Source organism: Odontesthes bonariensis, chromosome 8 (assembly GCF_027942865.1).
Source record: "Odontesthes bonariensis isolate fOdoBon6 chromosome 8, fOdoBon6.hap1, whole genome shotgun sequence".
NCBI lineage: Eukaryota > Metazoa > Chordata > Actinopteri > Atheriniformes > Atherinopsidae > Odontesthes > Odontesthes bonariensis.
In genome coordinates this window covers 39,005,470-39,025,022 of record NC_134513.1, presented here as the reverse complement: position 1 = coordinate 39,025,022, position 19,553 = coordinate 39,005,470, and the positions used below count along the sequence as shown (strand labels likewise).

General features: G+C 47.9%; 1 protein-coding gene across 1 annotated transcript; it reads left to right on the top strand.

Annotated features, from left to right (window-relative positions):
* Positions 1 to 12,571: 12,571 nt before the first annotated feature.
* LOC142385677 (putative violet-sensitive opsin) lies at positions 12,572 to 14,592 on the top strand. Its single transcript, XM_075472401.1, has 5 exons — positions 12,572 to 12,911; positions 12,998 to 13,166; positions 13,250 to 13,415; positions 14,142 to 14,381; positions 14,500 to 14,592. Exons 1-5 carry the CDS (start codon positions 12,572 to 12,574, stop codon positions 14,590 to 14,592), a joined length of 1,008 nt encoding a protein of 335 aa, XP_075328516.1.
* The last annotated feature ends 4,961 nt before the right edge of the window (positions 14,593 to 19,553 follow it).

The following is a 19,553-nucleotide window of genomic DNA, read 5'->3' as shown; positions in this document are numbered from 1 at the left end:
ATAATCTTGGTTTAATATAAAAGAATATTCGAAATATTTCAATATTTTAATCTTTAATTGGTTTAGATTTTTTAAATGAAATATTTGTTTTTGGTATCGTGTGATTGGGACAAATCACCATCTTTACCTGCTGAATCCTATCTGACACATTTTCTAGATCATTTCACTAATATTTTAACAAATAAATATAAAGTCATTATATGTTGTTTCAGTAAAAAAAAATATTCATTTTGAAATACCAATAACAACTTAAATGATAGACTTTCCCAGAGGCGGACATTTTGGAAATGACTTCCTAGTTCTGCTTTTAACTGCAGAACACCGGTTTATCCACCAGGGGGCATAAAACACGTGTCAAACCTACAAAACAGTTGTTAAAGAACAGTTTTTGATGATGTGGGTGTTGCACAGGTCTCCCAAACTCATGGCTCAAATACAGAGTTACTGACAAAGATCCAAACTCTCTGAACTCTCCATGTGCGGACATACCGTAGGTTCTGCTGGTTCTGCTGGTTCTGGTGTCATCACATCTCAGCTCGGCTGTTTGCTCAGTCTGAGCAGCTCAGAATGGAACTGAGGATCAGATTCAATCTATTGGTGTCCTCAGCTGGTGATGTTTTTAAATAAAAACTGACATTAATTTGATTGAATGAGTTTTCTTTCTCTGTAAGGTTTCCTGAGACGACTTCTGATGTAAATCTGCTTTTAATAAAACACCTGAACACAACTCAGTGTTTCTGTTTCCTCCTCTGGAAGTTATTATCAACAAATCCTTTGAATCATTTCTCTCTAAAGACGACAGTTTCAAACAGCTACGTGACACCGATGGCTGAACGATTTCCAGCGTTTAAATCGGGAGATAAATGTTATTTCATGAGAAAGTATTTAAAGTTAATTCAAGTCAGAGTCAGATTCACTTCACAGACGAAACAAGTTGATTAGATTCAGCTTTATTCAATGTGAACATTTACATAAACACAATCAAACTCAGACCAAACCAAACACAAACACTGGGTTCACTAAAATCTAACAGAAGACAGAAAGTTTCCTCCAAAAATCAAAGCAAAGCTTCTGCTCTACCGTTAGCTTCAGGCTGAAGAGAAGCCCCTCCAAACTGAGGTCGTATCATACCCTTGCTTATCCTGCTCACAGCCTGGTTATGATACAGCCCCCGCTCTGAAGGGCAACAATCAATCACCACCATCGATTAGGTCTGTCAAAGCTGCTCCAGAGTTTCAGTTTGTCCTCAGCAGATGAAAATCAGCCCAAACACCAACATGAGTCCCACTTCCAAACACTCCTGCTTCACGTTTCAGCTGTGAAAAGGCAGAGATTGATCCTCTGACGGACCCCTGAGTCTGAGCTGTGGAGTCATTATGTCTGTAATCTGATTCTGTGACGATGTTTTCAGGATTTGGAGGATTGGGGAGGATGACCCGCTCAGGTAAATCTTAAGCATCCGGATTAAACCTGCGGTCACGGAAAAGTAAAGGTTCTTATTGGGTTTTTATCTGTCAGCCACCTGCTGCCCTTCATCACTGAGCCTCTTGATCAGTTTACCTGAGACGTCAGCAGCTTCAACGCTGTTGGAATTATGATATAACTGAATTAATATTTGATTTGGATAAATGTGAGGTGAACCATCTGTGCCTTTAATAGGAGAAAATACTCATTTAATATAAAAAAATGTCAAATGTAAAAATTCTAAGAGAAACATTGAGAGAAAATATGTCTAAACCGAACAAATGTGATGAAATATTCAGCAAAATGGTTCATTAACCTTTAATTAGAACATGAAGAAGGCTTTTTAAAGTATTCCCAGAAAGTTCTCTCAGAGACTCACATGATCCGACCAGAATAAAATACGGTTAACATAATAACATGAATAACTAAGTATTCAGTGACTTGGTTAATGTGTCTGTTTGTGTTGATATGCACACACAGAGCAAGTTAATGGGTTAAAGCAGCTCTTAATCACTCCTAATTCAGCTCCATGGGGCCACCAACAGACTGTTCAGCAAACAAACTGTCCAACATCAGATTCCAGCTGCTTCTGATTCATTTTTTCTCACGTCAGGCAGCATGTTCATGAGTCTGTGACCAGCTGATCAGATGGTTTGATTTCATCCAGAAAGTCTGTTTTAGACATTCAGATCTTCAGCAGGAAAGTGAGCTTCTTCCTGCATAAAAGCTGAAAATGTTTCTGTTTTTCAGTTAGAAACTCCTGATCTACATTCTGAAGCATGAACCTGACATCAGAACTTTGTAATACAGGTCTGTTGGTGGTGGAGCATCAGAACTCTGTAATATGGGTCTGTTGGTGATGGAGCATCAGAACTCTGTAATACGTGTCTGTTGGTGGTGGAGCATCAGAACTCTGTAATACGTGTCTGTTGGTGATGGAGCATCAGAACTCTGTAATACGTGTCTGTTGGTGGTGGAGCATCAGAACTCTATAATACGGGTCTGTTGGTGGTGTAGCATCAGAACTCTGTAATACGGGTCTGTTGGTGGTGGAGCATCAGAACTCTGTAATACGGGTCTGTTGGTGGTGGAGCATCAGAACTCTGTTTTATGGGTCTGTTGGTGGTGGAGCATCAGAACTCTGTAATACGGGTCTGTTGGTGGTGGAGCATCAGAACTCTGTAATATGGGTCTGTTGGTGGTGGAGCATCAGAACTTTGTAATACGGGTCTGTTGGTGGTGGAGCATCAGAACTCTGTAATACGGGTCTGTTGGTGGTGGAGCATCAGAACTTTGTAATACGGGTCTGTCGGTGGTGGAGCATCAGAACTTTATAATATGGGTCTGTTCGTGGTGGAGCATCAGAACTCTGTAATACGGGTCTGTTGGTGGTGGAGCATCAGAACTCTGTAATATGGGTCTGTTGGTGGTGGAGCATCAGAACTTTATAATATGGGTCTGTTGGTGGTGGAGCATCAGAACTCTGTGATACGGGTCTGTTGGTGGTGGAGCATCAGAACTCTGTAATACGGACTGTTGGTGGTGGAGCATCAGAACTCTGTAATACGGGTCTGTTGGTGGTGGAGCATCAGAACTCTGTGATACGGGTCTGTTGGTGGTGGAGCATCAGAACTCTGTAATACGGGTCTGTTGGTGGTGGAGCATCAGAACTCTATAATACGGGTCTGTCGGTGGTGGTGCATCAGAACTTTGTAATAGGGGTCTGTTGGTGGTGGAGCATCAGAACTTTGTAATACGGGTCTGTTGGTGGTGGAGCATCAGAACTTTATAATACGGGTCTGTTGGTGGTGGTGCATCAGAACTTTGTAATATGGGTCTGTTGGTGGTGGAGCATCAGAATTCTGTAATACGGGTCTGTTGGTGGTGGAGCATCAGAACTCTGTAATACGGGTCTGTTGGTGGTGGAGCATCAGAACTCTGTTTTATGGGTCTGTTGGTGGTGGAGCATCAGAACTCTGTAATACGGGTCTGTTGGTGGTGGAGCATCAGAACTCTGTTTTATGGGTCTGTTGGTGGTGGAGCATCAGAACTCTGTAATACGGGTCTGTTGGTGGTGGTGCATCAGAACTCTGTAATACGGGTCTGTTGGTGGTGGAGCATCAGAACTCTGTAATATGGGTCTGTTGGTGGTGGAGCATCAGAACTCTGTAATACGGGTCTGTTGGTGGTGGAGCATCAGAACTCTTTAATACGGGTCTGTTGGTGGTGGAGCATCGGAACTCTGTAATACGGGTATGTTGGTGGTGGAGCATCAGAACTCTGTAATACGGGTCTGTTGGTGGTGGAGCATCGGAACTTTGTAATACGGGTCTGTTGGTGGTGAAGCATCAGAACTCTGTAATACGGGTCTGTTGGTGGTGGAGCATCAGAACTTTGTAATACTTGTCTGTTGGTGGTGGAGCATCAGAACTCTGTAATACGGGTCTGTTGGTGGTGGAGCATCAGAACTCTGTAATACGGGTCTGTTGGTGGTGGAGCATCTGAACTCTGTCATACGGGTCTGTTGGTGGTGGGGCGTCAGAACTCTGTAATACGGGTCTGTTGGGGGTGGAGCATCAGAACTCTGTATTATGGGTCTGTTGGTGGTGGAGCATCAGAACTCTGTAATACGGGTCTGTTGGTGGTGGAGCATCAGAACTCTGTAATACGGGTCTGTTGGTGGTGGAGCATCAGAACTCTGTATCATGGGTCTGTTGGTGGTGGAGCATCAGAACTCTCTAATACGGGTCTGTTGGTGGTGGAGCATCAGAACTCTTTAATATGGGTCTGTTGGTGGTGGAGCATCAGAACTCTGTAATACGGGTCTGTTGGTGGTGGAGCATCAGAACTCTGTAATATGGGTCTGTTGGTGGTGGAGCATCAGAACTTTGTAATACGGGTCTGTTGGTGGTGGAGCATCAGAACTTTGTAATACGGGTCTGTTGGTGGTGAAGCATCAGAACTCTGTTTTATGGGTCTGTTGGTGGTGGAGCATCAGAACTCTGTAATACGGGTCTGTTGGTGGTGGAGCATCAGAACTCTATAATACGGGTCTGTTGGTGGTGGTGCATCAGAACTTTGTAATAGGGGTCGGTTGGTGGTGGAGCATCAGAACTTTGTAATACGGGTCTGTTGGTGGTGGAGCATCAGAACTTTATAATAAGGGTCTGTTGGTGGTGGTGCATCAGAACTTTGTAATATGGGTCTGTTGGGGGTGGAGCATCAGAACTCTGTCATACGGGTCTGTTGGTGGTGGAGCGTCAGAACTCTGTAATACGGGTCTGTTGGTGGTGGAGCATCAGAACTCTGTAATACGGGTCTGTTGGTGGTGGAGCATCAGAACTTTATAATATGGGTCTGTTGGTGGTGGAGCATCAGAACTCTGTAATATGGGTCTGTTGGTGGTGGAGCATCAGAACTTTATAATATGGGTCTGTTGGTGGTGGAGCATCAGAACTCTGTAATACGGGTCTGTTGGTGGTGGAGCATCAGAACTCTGTTATACGGGTCTGTTGGTGGTGGAGCATCAGAACTCTGTAATACGGGTCTGTTGGTGGTGGAGCATCAGAACTTTATAATAGGGGTCTGTTGGTGGTGGAGCATCAGAACTTTATAATATGGGTCTGTTGGTGGTGGAGCATCAGAACTCTGTAATATGGGTCTGTTGGTGGTGGAGCATCAGAACTTTATAATATGGGTCTGTTGGTGGTGGAGCATCAGAACTCTGTAATACGGGTCTGTTGGTGGTGAAGCATCAGAACTCTGTAAAACGGATCTGTTGGTGGTGGAGCATCAGAACTCTGTAATACGGGTCTATTGGTGGTGGAGCATCAGAACTCTGTAATATCAGAATCAGAATCGCTTTTCATTGCCAGGTGTGTGGACACACACGAGGAATTTGACTCCGGTTACACCTTGCTCTCTTTAGTGCAACAAGTACAAAAATAGACATAGAACAAGACTAAAGTAGAAAGTGAAAATTGGTGCATGTGCAAGGATGATTTACTGAAGCTAGATCTGGTATTAGCTGTTTAACACAGAGACAGCCTGAGGGAAGAAACTGTTCCTGTCTCTTGCTGTTTTGGCGTACAGAGTTCTGTAGCGCCTTGCAGACGGGAGGAGTTTAAACAGTTTGTGTCCAGGGTGTGATGGGTCTGCAGAGATGTTACATGCCCGTTTCCTGACTCTGGACAGGTACAGATCCTGGATGGAGGGCAGGCTGACACCAATAATCTTCTCTGCAGACCTTATTGTCCATTGCAGTCTGTTTTTTTCCTGTTTGGTGGTTTATCCGAACCAAACGGTGATGGATGAACAGAGAACAGACTGAACAATGGCGGTGTAAAACTGGATCAGCAGCTCCTTAGGTAGGTTGAGCTTCCTGAGCTGCCGCAGGAAGTACAACCTCTTCTGGGCCTTTTTGATGGTAGTGACTGTGTTGGTCTCCCACTTCAGGTCCTGAGAGATTGTGGACCCCAGAAACCTGAAGGATTTCACAGCAGACACTGCGTTGTTGGTGATGGTGATGGGTGGCAGAGTGGGGGGGCTTCTCCTAAAATCCACTGTCATCTCCACTGTTTTTAGCGTGTTCAGCTCCAGATTGTTCTGACCACACCAGCAGACCAGCCATTCAACCTCCCGTCTGTATGCAGACTCGTCACCGTCCCGGATGAGGCCGATGACCGTTCTGTCATCTGCAAACTTCAGGAGTTTAACAGACGGGTCTCTTGAGTTGCAGTCGTTGGTGTAAAGCAAGAAGAGCAGTGGGGAGAGCACACACCCCTGGGGGGCGCCTGTGCTGATGGTCCGGTCGCTGGATGTGATCCTCCTCAGCCTCACCTGCTGCTTCCTGTCAGTCAGGAAGTTTGTAATCCACTGACAGGTGGAGGAGGGCACAGTGAGCTGGGTAAGTTTGTTGCGGAGGATGGCTGGGACGATGGTGTTGAACGCCGAACTGAAGTCGACAAACAGGATCCTGGCGTACGTCCCTGCAGAGTCGAGGTGTTGCAGGATGTAGTGCAGTCCCATGTCAACGGCATCATCCGCTGACCTGTTTGCTCGGTAGGCGAACTGCAGGGGGTCCAGCAGGGGGTCTGTGATGTCCTTCAGGTACGCCAACACCAGTCTCTCAAAGGACTTCATGACTACAGATGTGAGGGCAACAGGCCTGTAGTCGTTCAGACCTGTGATTGTGGGTTTCTTGGGGACCGGGATTTTTGTGGAGAGTTTGAAGTATGAGGGGACTTTGCGCAGCTCCAGGGATCTGTTGAAGATCCGGGTGAAGATGGGGGCCAGTTGGTCAGCGCAGACCTTCAGGGAGGAGGGTGACACACCGTCTGGGCCGGGTGCCTTCCTGATCTTCTGTCTGTGAAAGACTGACAGAACATCCTCTTCACAGATCGTGAGTGCTGGTGGGGGGTCAGAGGGGAGAGGTGGCAGAGTGGCAGGTGATGTCAATGGGGGGGGGGGGGGGGGGGAGAGGTGTGAATGTGTCAAACCTGCAGTAGAACACATTCAGCTCGTCAGCCAGTTGATGGTTCGCTGCAGTGTTTGGGGATGGTCTCCTGTAGTTGGTGATGTTCTGCAGGCCTCTCCACACTGACGCTGGATCGTTGGCTGAAAGGCTGTTTTTAATCTTTTCAGCGTAGCTCCTCTTGGCTGATTTTCCCCTTCATTAGCCGCTTTCGGACTGTAGGAACCTTTGGCTTCTAATAACCTTTTAATCCGCGGGGCCGTTTTCTCCCGTGTTCGGACATACAGGAACTCGGGGCTTTCTCCCTTAGTTCCTATAACTATTTAGCTCCTTCTCCGAGGTCGGGTCTTTTCATGGTTCTATAGAACGATCTGAAGGAGGTGTGTGGTGGTCGGTAGCTACGCCCCATGTCATGCTATCACGGCTGAAATGTTTACTCATACACGGACACAACCGGCGGGTGTTTAATAAGTTAAACTTACACTGGTCTCATTTGTCTGCAGCGCTGCTCTCCTTTCTTCCTTCATGAAATGAAAAAGTGTCTCCTGACTCTCTCTGTGAGCTTTTCCAGCCTCGATATTAGACGCCTGATGTGATTGTCCATGATTAATATCACCATCATGCAGACCATAAACACAGTGGCCTCCCCACTCTCCATATTAGCTTCTTGGTGGTGTTTTTTCTACTCTCATTACTTTTACCGTTTTGTTTTGTGTTTGAATGTAGCGCTAAACGGCTAACGGCTAACGGCTAACACGTCACTGAAGCAGACGGCTGCGCGCGACGCATCAGTCCCGACCTGGTCCCGACTCATGTGCGAATGTACCCAGGCTCCGCCCTCGCAGTGACGCAACACCTTCGGCTCTGCTACACTTACTCAGGCAAACTGCTCATTCAGGTGGATTCGAGTTCCCGAAAAAATGGGAACTCCACCCACTTTGTCGGGAAGCAATCAACTTTGAGCAGCGCCAACGGCCCAGGGTAGAGGCGTGTTCAAGGTAGTGACGTGGTTGAACTGCCACTCAACCCATGGATTGTACACGGAAGCGCTTCATTCAATATCAACATGGAGCAGCGTCAAGCTTTTGACACTGCTGTAGATGCTGTAATGAAAGTGTTCGACGGGAGATTCTCGTTAAAAATCGAGCAAAGAACAGCCCTTGAATCATTTCTTGACAGGAAAGACGTTTTCGCCTTGCTCCCTACTGGCTTTTGTAAGAATTTAATCTACCAGTTAGCCCCGCTGGTAGCTAAATCATACGTCAGAGGAAAGAGTGGTGTGATTGGCTTAAGCTTAGGCACAGCCTTTTCTGGCCACAACCAGTAGCAACCCGAGGGAGGCGGGTTGACCAGGCCATTTCGAATCGTATTCGTTATGGTCTTGGTCAGACCAGAATCTCGAAGAGATTTGAAAGTCTATGTTAATCAGGCTAGTGCGAATGCAGACTGAAACAGTTCCGCTGGGGAAGGATAGTTATCAGAACGAAATTCGAGGAGGGTAGTTCTGATAACTACTATTGTCAGCGTGTTTCTGGCCTGGTTGTACAGGACTCTGTCCCCACTTCTGTAGGCCTCCTCCTTGGCCTGACAAAGTTGCCTGAATTTTGCAGTGAACCAGGGTTTGTTGTTGCTGTATGTGCGGAAGGTTTTGGTGGGCACACACATGTCCTCACAAAAGCTGATGTAAGATGTCACGGTATCAGTCAGTTCATGCAGGTCTGAGGCTGCAGTCTCAAAAACGCTCCAATCAGTGCAGTCAAAGCAGGCTTGTAATTTCACTTTGGCGTTGTTGGTCCATCTCCTCACCATCTTGACCACAGGCTTAGCAGATTTCAGCTTCTGCCTGTAGGTCGGGATAAGATGAACCATGCAGTGATCAGAGTACCAGGACTGCACGGGGGACAGAGTGATATGAGTTCTTAAAAACAGTGTAACAGTGGTCCAGAGTGTTTGTGTCCCTGGTGGGACACTTAATATGCTGTTTATATTTTGGCAGTTCGTGGCTGAGGTTTGCTCTGTTAAAGTCCCCCAAAACAAAGAGCAGAGAGTCCGGGTGTTTTTTCTCCACGTTATTAATCTGGTCGGCCAGGTGTTGTAACGCCTCAGTAACACAGGCCTGAGGAGGGATGTAGACTCCGACCAGAACAAACGAGGAAAACTCCCGCGGAAAATAAAACGGTTTACAGTTGATGAAGAGTTTTTCTAGTTGAGGACTGCATGATTTGTTTAGGACCGTGACATCAGTACACCAACCTTCGTTAATGTAAAAGCAGATTCTGCCTCCCCTCGTTTTCCCCGTAAGCTCCGTTATGCGGTCCGCTCGGTGCAGGTGAAATCCTAGCCTGGGCGAAAGCCGACTGTTGACTCCGTCAAACAGTCTGGAAAAACCCAAGAGGAATCCGTTCCCATTGAGGGTGGGACCTTACTCAGCAACTTAAATTCATTGGAGTTCCCTTAACCAATCAGTAATGTTTAGAAATGACGTAGGTTATGCGCCGAGGTTCATGCTTACTCTCGCAAGGCTGTAGCTCGCGAATCACGCTTCCCACATCCGCTTTCTCCAGTACTAACGGTACCATTTGATAAATCAAACTTTTCCCAAAGCCAGTTGGAAGGAGAGCTACGACATCCTTGCCACTAACAAAATTGACGAGGCATTCCTCTTGCTCTTGTTTTAATTGTGTAATGCTCTCCAGAGTTGAGACAACTTCATGGATAGCTTCTAGCGTCTCTTCTTCTGTCGCCATGTTTATTTCCGCTGCGGTTGAACTACAATTACATGGACTACAATGGACTCCGCAGGTGAGTTCTGCGTCACCACTCCCAACTGTTTGCTGATTGGCGAAACACTGAGCGAACCGAGGTAGGGGGGTTGGGCCAGACTATGTGCGGAGCCAAAATCTTTGGGGCAGAAGTACATAGGATGGCGTCGCCAGGCTAGTGAAATCCAGGCAGGTAGAGAGAAGTGTCCGGGATGTGCTCACCGTATTGATATGTGAAGTTCTATGTTTTACCACAAGTGGGCAGTATGACCCCGGGCCATGACCTGGCAATATTTAAGCAGTTGTACACGAGGAGTTTTGCAGTTACCAGTTAACGTTCTGACTGATACTCGGTGTGTGTCTCGTCATTACATGGTACCAGGATAAAGATCTCGAACCTACGGCAAAGATGAACTTCATTCGACAACCTGAAGAGTTAAAGTTGATGGGTAATGTCAGCGAGAACTGGAAGAGGTTTAAACAAAGTTTTAAACTTTATTCGCTAGCTATCGGGCTTCAGAACGAGGCAAGGAAGATAGCACTACTGCTAACAGTGGCAGGGCGAGCTGCATTAGATGTGTACAACACATTTGTCTTCACGGAAGAAGAAGAGGATAACTACGCTGTCGTGATGAAGAAATTCGAGGATTATTGCACACCAAAAAAGAATGAAATGTACGAGAGGTATGTGTTCAGGAACAGACTTCAGAAAGAGTCAGAATCGATTGAACAGTATGTCACAGACCTACGCCTGAAAAGTCGGTCATGCAACTTCGAAGCATTGCGTGATTCATTGATAAGGGTCCAAGACAACAAATTGCGGGTGCATTTATTGAAAGAGACTAACTTAACGCTAGAGAGGGCAGTAGAGATTTGCCAAGCGTCTGAGAGTACAAAGGCACAGCTAAAGACTTTCAGCAGCAAAGACAGTGAGACTGTTGAGGTCGATGCAGTGCAGCGTGCAAAGCCGAAAGCAATGTTGCATGCAAAGAAAAGGGAGGCAAAACCCGGGCAAGAGAACAGGAGCTGCGAAAGGTGTGGAATGCAACATGCGCCGAAACAGTGTCCAGCCTTCGGGACGGAATGCCGCAAGTGTGTCGGAAAGAACCACTTCGCAAGGAGCTAATTATCGAAAAAGAAGGTGCAACTCATGCAGAAGAAGAGCGACAGCGAGGAGGATCCGTTTTTCGTGGATGCAATCGAGGGTGAGATGAGCGCTTCGAGCAATGAATGGATTGCATGCTTGGATGTGAATGGCACGGACGTCCCACTGAAGCTCGACAAAGGAGCGCAGGTAAACATCCTGCCAATGAAAGACTTTAAGAGACTGAAAAACAAACCGAAAGTAAGAGACAAAAAGATTAATCTGAGAACATATGATGATAAGCCAATACCCACTAAGCCCACAAAGGGAGTGTGCAGAGTAGAAGCTCACAAAGACAAATTGTGAGACCCAAGAGATTGATTGAGGAAATGTAATGATATGCTCTGAGATGAATGTTTAAAAGTTGAAAAAAAAAAAAGTGTTGAAAAAATGTTGAGTTGTAAACAGAGAAATTGATGAAGTTATGATTCAATGTACAAGGTTGACACACAGTGAGATAAACAGAAGAAATGGATTTTATTTTGAAACGATGTCAACAGAGTTTATAGTTGGATATAATCTGTACTTAAAAAAAGGTGAGATGTATTGATATGTGAAGTTCTATGTTTTACCACAAGTGGGCAGTATGACCCCGGGCCATGACCTGGCAATATATAAGCAGTTGTACACAAGGAGTCTTGCAGTTACCAGTAAACGTTCTGACTGATACTCGGTGTGTGTCTCGTCATGACACTCACCGAGCCAGGTTTCGGTGAAGCACAAGACAGCAGATCTGTTGAAGTCCGTGTTGGTTGTGTTGAGGAGCTGCAGTTCGTCCACTTTGTCCGCCAGAGAGCGGACGTTGGCCAGGTAAATAGACAGGAGCGCAGTGCGAAACCCCCGCTGCCGCAGTCTTACGAGCGTGCCGGCTCGCTTCCCCGATGTGTCCGGCGTCTCCAGCGGAGACCAGAGAGCTGCTGCTCCTCCAATGAGTAGTTCTGTTAAGTTTTCCGGATCGATGAGAACCGAAGAAAAAACTTTGCTGGTGGTTATACCAATGTTTATGAGTTCTTCTCTGGAGTAAGTGACCAGAGAAGGAGCACAGAAAACACGACAAATGCACAAAAACGTAAAAAACACGAGAGAGCGAAGTACCGAGGCAGCCATCCGCGGCGCCGTCTCCATGGTAAGTTGATATGGGTCTGTTGGTGGTGGAGCATCAGAACTCTGTAATACGGGTCTGTTGGTGGTGGAGCATCAGAACTCTGTAATATGGGTCTGTTGGTGATGGAGCATCAGAACTCTGTAATACGGGTCTGTTGGTGGTGGAGCATCAGAACTCTGTAATACGGGTCTGTTGGTGGTGGAGCATCAGAACTCTGTAATACGGGTCTGTTGGTGATGGAGCATCAGAACTCTGTAATACTGGTCTGTTGGTGGTGGAGCATCAGAACTTTGTAATACGGGTCTGTTGGTGGTGGAGCATCAGAACTTTGTAATACGGGTCTGTCGGTGGTGGAGCATCAGAACTCTGTAATACGGGTCTGTTGGTGGAGGAGCATCAGTACTTTGTAATATGGGGCTGTTGGTGGTGGAGCATCAGAACTCTGTAATACGGGTCTGTTGGTGGTGGAGCATCCTCTCCGTAAACAGATTACGGCGCAGGAAGATAAATGTTCCTAATCCGTAAAGTTTAGAGAAAGCCGTGCAGCTTATCTTTGTGTAAGTGGTTTATGAGCGTATATAAAGAGGCTGAAGGCATCTGCTGTGGCGCAGCTCAGCTTCACCATGGGGAAATATTTCCACCTGTATGAGAACATCTCCAATGTGAGCCCCTTCGAGGGGCCGCAGTATTACCTGGCCCCCATGTGGGCTTTCCACCTGCAGACCATCTTCATGGGTTTCGTCTTCTTCGCCGGCACGCCTCTAAACCTTGTGGTTCTGGTGGCCACCGCCAAATACAAGAAGCTCAGGTCTCCTCTCAACTACATCCTTGTCAACATCACCTTCGCGGGGTTGATCTCCGTCATCTTCTCCGTGGGGCAGGTGTTCCTGGCCTCCTTGAAGGGGTATTTCTTCTTGGGTCTCACCATGTGCTCCCTGGAGGCCATGGTGGGCACGATAGCAGGTACAGAAACTCACTCTCTGATCTCAGGAGGGCAAATCTCAGGTGTGGCGGCCGGTGATCTGACTGAGTCTGCTTCCTCCCTGCAGGTCTGGTGACGTCCTGGTCTCTGGCCGTCCTCTCCTTTGAGAGGTACCTGGTCATCTGTAAACCCTTCGGCGCCTTTAAGTTCGGCCCTTCTCACGCTCTGGTCGCTGTGGGCATAACCTGGGTCACGGGGATATGCTGTGCCACACCACCTTTCTTTGGCTGGAGCAGGTAGGTCACTCCCCTGAATTACAGCGCCAGATCTGTTCCGCTCACATCACGTGACGTGTCATGGCCGCCGTCTTTGTCTCCAGGTACATCCCTGAAGGTCTGGGCTGCTGCTGTGGACCCGATTGGTACACAAAGTGCTTGGACCGGAACTGTGAGAGCTACATGTGGTTCCTGTTGGTAACATGCTTCTGCTTCCCTCTGACAGTCATCATCTTCTCCTACTCCCAGCTCCTGGGCGCCCTGAGAGCGGTGAGTCAGAACCTCTTCCAAAACCTTTGGGACGCAGCCACACCAGAACCCGCTGGTGTCCGGGAGAATAAGCCCTATTCGGACGGGACTAGTTTAATGGGGGGACCTGGGGTAAAGTAATAATAACCGGGAAATCTAGTCCCGTCCGAACGCGCCATGTCAGTAAAGATAGCGGAGAATGTCAGTAAACTTTGCCGAGAATTCTACCTCCTGTGAAACGGTCCGGAGTATCTACCATTGGTAATACTAATCCCGTGCGAATGCGACCTTCGGTAATAAGTACGGAATATGTCGTCACATCCTTTTAAAGAGAGAAACAATTAGGTGTGTCTGTTTGCAAACATGGAGGTTCTGGATGAAGCGCTGCTTGCAAGCACGCATGGTCGGCGCCATGTCTGTTTACAGATGGGGTTTACGGAAGTGAAATCCAGGATGTGACGGTTGTGCGTAACCAATAACTCCTCCCATGTTAGATGAATATTACAGGGATTTCTTGTCCCGTCCGAATTGGTCATTTCTGCTCCCTGGCGTCGTCTGGTTAACCAACATTACCATACGTCCCCCCACTGAACTAGTCCCGTCCGAATAGGGCTTATGACCAAATAAAGAAGCATGTCAGCCTCTGATCCGCAGTTAGTGACCGTCTGAACCATCAGCGGTTTTTCTGTAGGACTGGGTCTGCTGAGGGTTCTGATAAAGGTGTAATGCTCACTCTGCCTACTGCAGGTCGCAGCCCAGCAGGCGGAGTCAGCCTCCACCCAGAAGGCCGAGAAGGAGGTGTCCCGGATGATCATCGTGATGGTGGGGTCCTTCGTCACCTGTTATGGCCCGTATGCAGCGGCAGGGCTTTGGTTCGCCCTCTCCGACAGTAAAAACAAGGACTACAGACTGGTCACTATCCCATCCGTCTTCTCTAAGAGCTCCGGCGTCTACAACCCTCTGATCTACGTCTTCATGAACAAACAGGTGAGCACACCAACTTCCAAACATCTGAGTTAGGGTGATACATCGTGATATCTAGTCTTCATCTTCATCCTCTGAAGGTAAAACTTAATGTTAACTCTGTGACTTCTTTCGTCTCCAGTTTAATGCCTGCATCATGGAAATGGTGTTTGGAAAGAAAATGGAGGAAGCATCTGAAGTGTCTTCAAAGACTGAGGTGTCCACAGCTTCCTAATATTTGGACCAGAGATAAAACCAAACTCTGAGAACACTTGACTTCCCAAAAGGACTTTTAAAGGTCTGAGTTCAGAGGATCTGCTGTCAACTCAAAGAATGATTCCTGAAAAGCATGTAAATACAGTTTATATATGAGGCTTCAGCTTCAGTGGCTGACATTTATTTTACTGTAGAATGCATTTGTTTAGATAAAAGGCAAAAAAAATCTAATAAAAACATGGATCATCTGTCTTTGTGTAAATTCATGAAAAACAGTTTTATTTTCCCTTCAAATCAGAGCTCTGAACCCTTTAAACAACTTCATGGCTTCATAAACACAATAATAAATAAACATGAGGAAAAAGAAGAAAACTTCACGGAATAGAAAAGTCCCACTGAACAGCAGAATAAAACACATTGGGTCGAGTGAATCTGAGCATCAAACCACAGAAATAACAGCCGGATGGAAGCTGCAGGATGAGCAGAAGCTGATCTCTAAAGGCTTTCCTCCTCTCTGGGGTTAGAAATCAGATCTCCGTGTTTTCCATCTAACATCAGGAACGTGTCTAGAACTCATCGTGTTGTAGCAGAGCCGCCCCGAAGTCCGTCCCCTGACTTCCAACAAACAGCTCGTACCTGTCCACGATTTCCTTCCTGGTCAGTTGTCCATCCTGAACGCAGACAGAAGGCTCGGGTGTTAATCACAAACAGGTCACCGGCTGAAAGCGGAGCGGCCGTAATCAGCGGGAAGAATCCAGTCCATAGTTTCCTCTTTGACCATTTTCCCGTCATTGTTTTTGTTCCTGAACTCTGAAAACTGCTGACGCTCCGACGCCACCCATTCCGGCTCCTCTGCGCCATCCTCTGCTGTGAACGTGTCACCTGAACACAGGAAGAAGAAGAAAGGAGGAGGGGCTTAGTTCAGATGTTCATTCTGTAAAGTGCTTTGGCTGAATATTTTCAACCATGACCCGTTTATAATCCTGACTTCATCTCAAGCCCCAACCCGACTGTTCAGGAGTATTTCCCCTTTAATCAACAGTTGGTTGGCTCTGTACCTCAGACTTTCACCTTTATACATCCTTCCATTGTGTCATATTATCAAATAGTATAGGATATATTTCCAATGATGTGCTGATGATACCCACGTATAAAGCTTTAATGACCGAGATCCATCACGTCTTAAAGATCTCATAGTAAGATATTTTCCCAACAGAGCACTTTGCTATCAGACTGCAGGTTTACTTGAGGTTCCCAGAGTTTCTAAAAGTAGAATGGGAGGCAGAGCCTTCAGTTATCAAGAAGTTATTAAGAAAGCAGACTCCACCTCCCTTCGTTCTCTGTTCTTATGTCTGGAAGATTTGAAGGCCTGGATGGCCCTAAATTTCTTGAAACTTAATGAAGATAAGACAGAGGTAGTGATTTTTGGCAGTTCCAATGAAGACTCTCTGTCCGATGCTTGCTCCTTGGCTCAGTATGTCAAGCCGGTTGTTACAAATTTAGGGGTCAAGATGGATGCTGGTCTTAAGCTGGAAGCTCATATTAGAGCTGTTGTAAAATCCAGCTTTTTTCACTTAAGGCAGGTAGCCAAAGTTAAACCCATTCTTCCTAGACAGCACTTTGAAACAGCAATCCATGCATTTGTGACCTCACGGCTGGATTACTGTAATGCACTATATATAGGCGTCAGTGATTCATGCATTTCCCAGCTTCAGAGGGTTCAGAATGCTGCTGCACGACTTTTAACAGGTACACGAAAATCTGACCATATTTCCCCTGTTTTAGTTTCTTTACACTGGTTGCCAGTATATTTTAGGATTCATTTTAAAATCCTTTTATTTGCTTTTAAAGCTCTTAATTGCCTTGCCCCTCCTTACCTGTCTGAGCTGCTACATTCCTACACACCCTCCCGTTCTCTCAGGTCAGCTGACCAGTTGTTTCTCAGGGTCCCAAAGACAAATGACCTTCCTTTGGACATAAGACAGGCCTCTTCACTTGTTGTTTTTAAATCCCAACTTAAGACCCATCTTTTTTCTTTGGCTTTTGGCACAATCTGAGATGTTTGACTTCGTTTTATTGTGTTTACATTTTAATTACTTTAGTACTGCTTTTATATTTGACCCTTTTATTTTATGATTGGGTAGAGCACTTTGGTCCTGTGGGTGTTTTAAGTGCTTTATAAATAAAGTTGGTATGGTATGGTATGGTATGGTATCAGGCCCCTCTCAGTGGAACCAGCTGCCAGTTTGGGAGGCAGAGCCTTCAGTTATCAGGCCCCTCTCTGTGGAACCAGCTGCCAGTTTGGGAGGCAGAGCCTTCAGTTATCAGGCCCCTCTCTGTGGAACCAGCTGCCAGTTTGGGAGGCAGAGCCTTCAGTTATCAAGCCCCTCTCTGTGGATCCAGCTGCCAGTTTGGGAGGCAGAGCCTTCAGTTATCAGGCCCCTCTCTGTGGAACCAGCTGCCAGTTTGGGAGGCAGAGCCTTCAGTTATCAAGCCCCTCTCTGTGGAACCAGCTGCCAGTTTGGGAGGCAGAGCCTTCAGTTATCAGGCCCCTCTCTGTGGAACCAGCTGCCAGTTTGGGAAGCAGAGCCTTCAGTTATCAGGCCCCTCTCTGTGGAACCAGCTGCCAGTTTTGGAGGAAGAGACTTCAGTTATCAGGCCCCTCTCTGTGGAACCAGCTGCCAGTTTGGGAGGCAGAGCCTTCAGCTATCAGGCCCCTCTCTGTGGAACCAGCTGCCAGTTTGGGAGGAAGAGCCTTCAGTTATCCGGCCCCTCTCTGTGGAACCAGCTGCCAGTTTGGGAGAAAGAGCCTTCAGTTATCAGGCCCTTCTCTGTGGAACCAGCTGCCAGTTTGGGAGGCAGAGCCTTCAGCTATCCGGCCCCTCTCTGTGGAACCAGCTGCCAGTTTGGGAGGCAGAGCCTTCAGCTATCCGGCCCCTCTCTGTGGAACCAGCTGCCAGTTTGGGAGGCAGAGCCTTCAGTTATCAGGCCCCTCTCTGTGGTAAAGGCTGCCTGTTTGGGAGGCAGAGCCTTCAGTTATCAGGCCCCTCTCCGTGGAACCAGCTGCCAGTTTGGGAGGAAGAGCCTTCAGTTATCCGGCCCCTCTCTGTGGAACCAGCTGCCAGTTTGGGAGGCAGAGCCTTCAGCTATCAGTCCCCTCTCTGTGGAACCAGCTGGCAGTTTGGGAGGCAGAGCCTTCAGTTATCAGGGCCCTCTCTGTGGAACCAGCTGCCAGTTTGGGAGGAAGAGCCTTCAGTTATCAGGCCCCTCTCTGTTGAACCAGCTGCCAGTTTGGGAGGCAGAGCCTTCAGTTATCCGGCCCCTCTCTGTGGAACCAGCTGCCAGTTTGGGAGGCAGAGCCTTCAGCTATCAGGCCCCTCTCTGTGGAACCAGCTGCCAGTTTGGGAGGAAGAGCCTTCAGTTATCAGGGCCCTCTCTGTGGAACCAGCTGCCAGTTTGGGAGGCAGAGCCTTCAGCTATCAGGCCCCTCTCTGTGGAACCAGCTGCCAGTTTGGGAGGAAGAGCCTTCAGTTATCAGGGCCCTCTCTGTGGAACCAGCTGCCAGTTTGGGAGGCAGAGCCTTCAGTTATCCGGTCCCTCTTTGTGGAACCAGCTGCCAGTGCGTTCAACATCGGTAGGCAAAAGAACTTCAGGTCACAAGAAATCATAAGTGCATTTCCTTCTAATACCAAACAGCTAAGAGCAAAACTAGTGCTAGAGTAAGTGCGATAACCAACCAGCCTCTCACCAACTGCACACCAGTCACAGCGGGGTGGGGATGCAAACCCTGGTTCGGGTAGGGGAAGACATAAAAGAGGTAAGAAAAGCAGGAATGGGATGCAAACCCTGGTTCAGGTAGGGGAAGAAATAAAAGAGGTAAGAAAAGCAGGACTGGGATTCAAACCCTGGTTCGGGTAGGGGGTAATGAAAGTATAGAGGGTGCCAGAGGTGGAGGAAACAATAAGTGCGTAAGGAACTAGGACGGCGCAGATGCTGTCCTAAGAGGGCGGATCAGGGTAGTTTTTCCTGAAGAGGTGGGTTTTCAGCCAACGGCGAAAGATGGGCAGCGACTCAGCTGTCCTGATATCAGTCAGGAGATCGTTCCACCATCGGGGTGCCAGAACAGAGAAAAGCCGTGACCGTGTCGATCGTGCGCAGGGACCCCTGAGTGACGGGGCAGCCAGGCGCCTGGTGGCCGCAGAGCGAAGTGGTCGGGCGGGGGTGTAGGGCTTGACCATAGCCTTGAGGTATGAAGGAGCTGTTCCTTCCACTGCCCTGTAGGCCAGCACCAGAGTCTTAAACTGGATGCGAGCAGCTACAGGGAGCCAGTGTAGAGAGCGGAGAAGGGGAGTGGTGTGGGAGAACTTTGGGAGGTTGAACACCAGACGAGCAGCAGCTTTCTGAACCAGCTCCAGAGGTCTGATGGCAGAAGCCGGGGCGCCAGCAAGGAGGGAGTTGCAGTAGTCCAGGCGGGAGATGACAAGAGCCTGGATGAGCACCTGTGCTGCCTTGTCGGTGAGGAAGGGGCGAATCCTCCGGATGTTGTAGAGGAGGAATCGGCAGGAACGGGTCACTGATGCGATGTTTGGCGAGAACGACAGTTCGTCGTCCAGGGTCACACCCAGATTCCTCGCGGTCCGGGTTGATGTCACCACAGAGTCATCCATGGTGATGGCCAGGTCTCTGAACGGGCAGCCCTTCCCCGGGAGAAACACCAGCTCAGTCTTGTCCAGGTTGAGCTTAAGGTGGTGCATCGACATCCACCCCGAGATGTCTGCCAGGCACGCAGCAATGCGTGCTTCCACTTGGGTGTCAGAAGGGGGAAAAGACAGAATCAGCTGGGTGTCGTCTGCATAGCAGTGGTAGGAAAAGTTATGGGAGTGGATGACAGAACCAAGAGATGATGTGTAGAGGGAGAAAAGAAGAGGACCCAGGACCGAACCTTGGGGAACCCCGGTGGTGAGCCTACGTGGCTTCGAC

Bases quoted from the DNA above. Each gene is read 5' to 3' on its own strand.
- LOC142385677 (XM_075472401.1), top strand. From the start codon at position 12,572: ATGGGGAAATATTTCCACCTGTATGAGAACATCTCCAATGTGAGCCCC. The intron at 12,912-12,997 runs GTACAGAAACTC...TCCTCCCTGCAG, and splicing joins CATGGTGGGCACGATAGCAG to GTCTGGTGACGTCCTGGTCT. The intron at 14,382-14,499 runs GTGAGCACACCA...TTTCGTCTCCAG, and splicing joins ACGTCTTCATGAACAAACAG to TTTAATGCCTGCATCATGGA.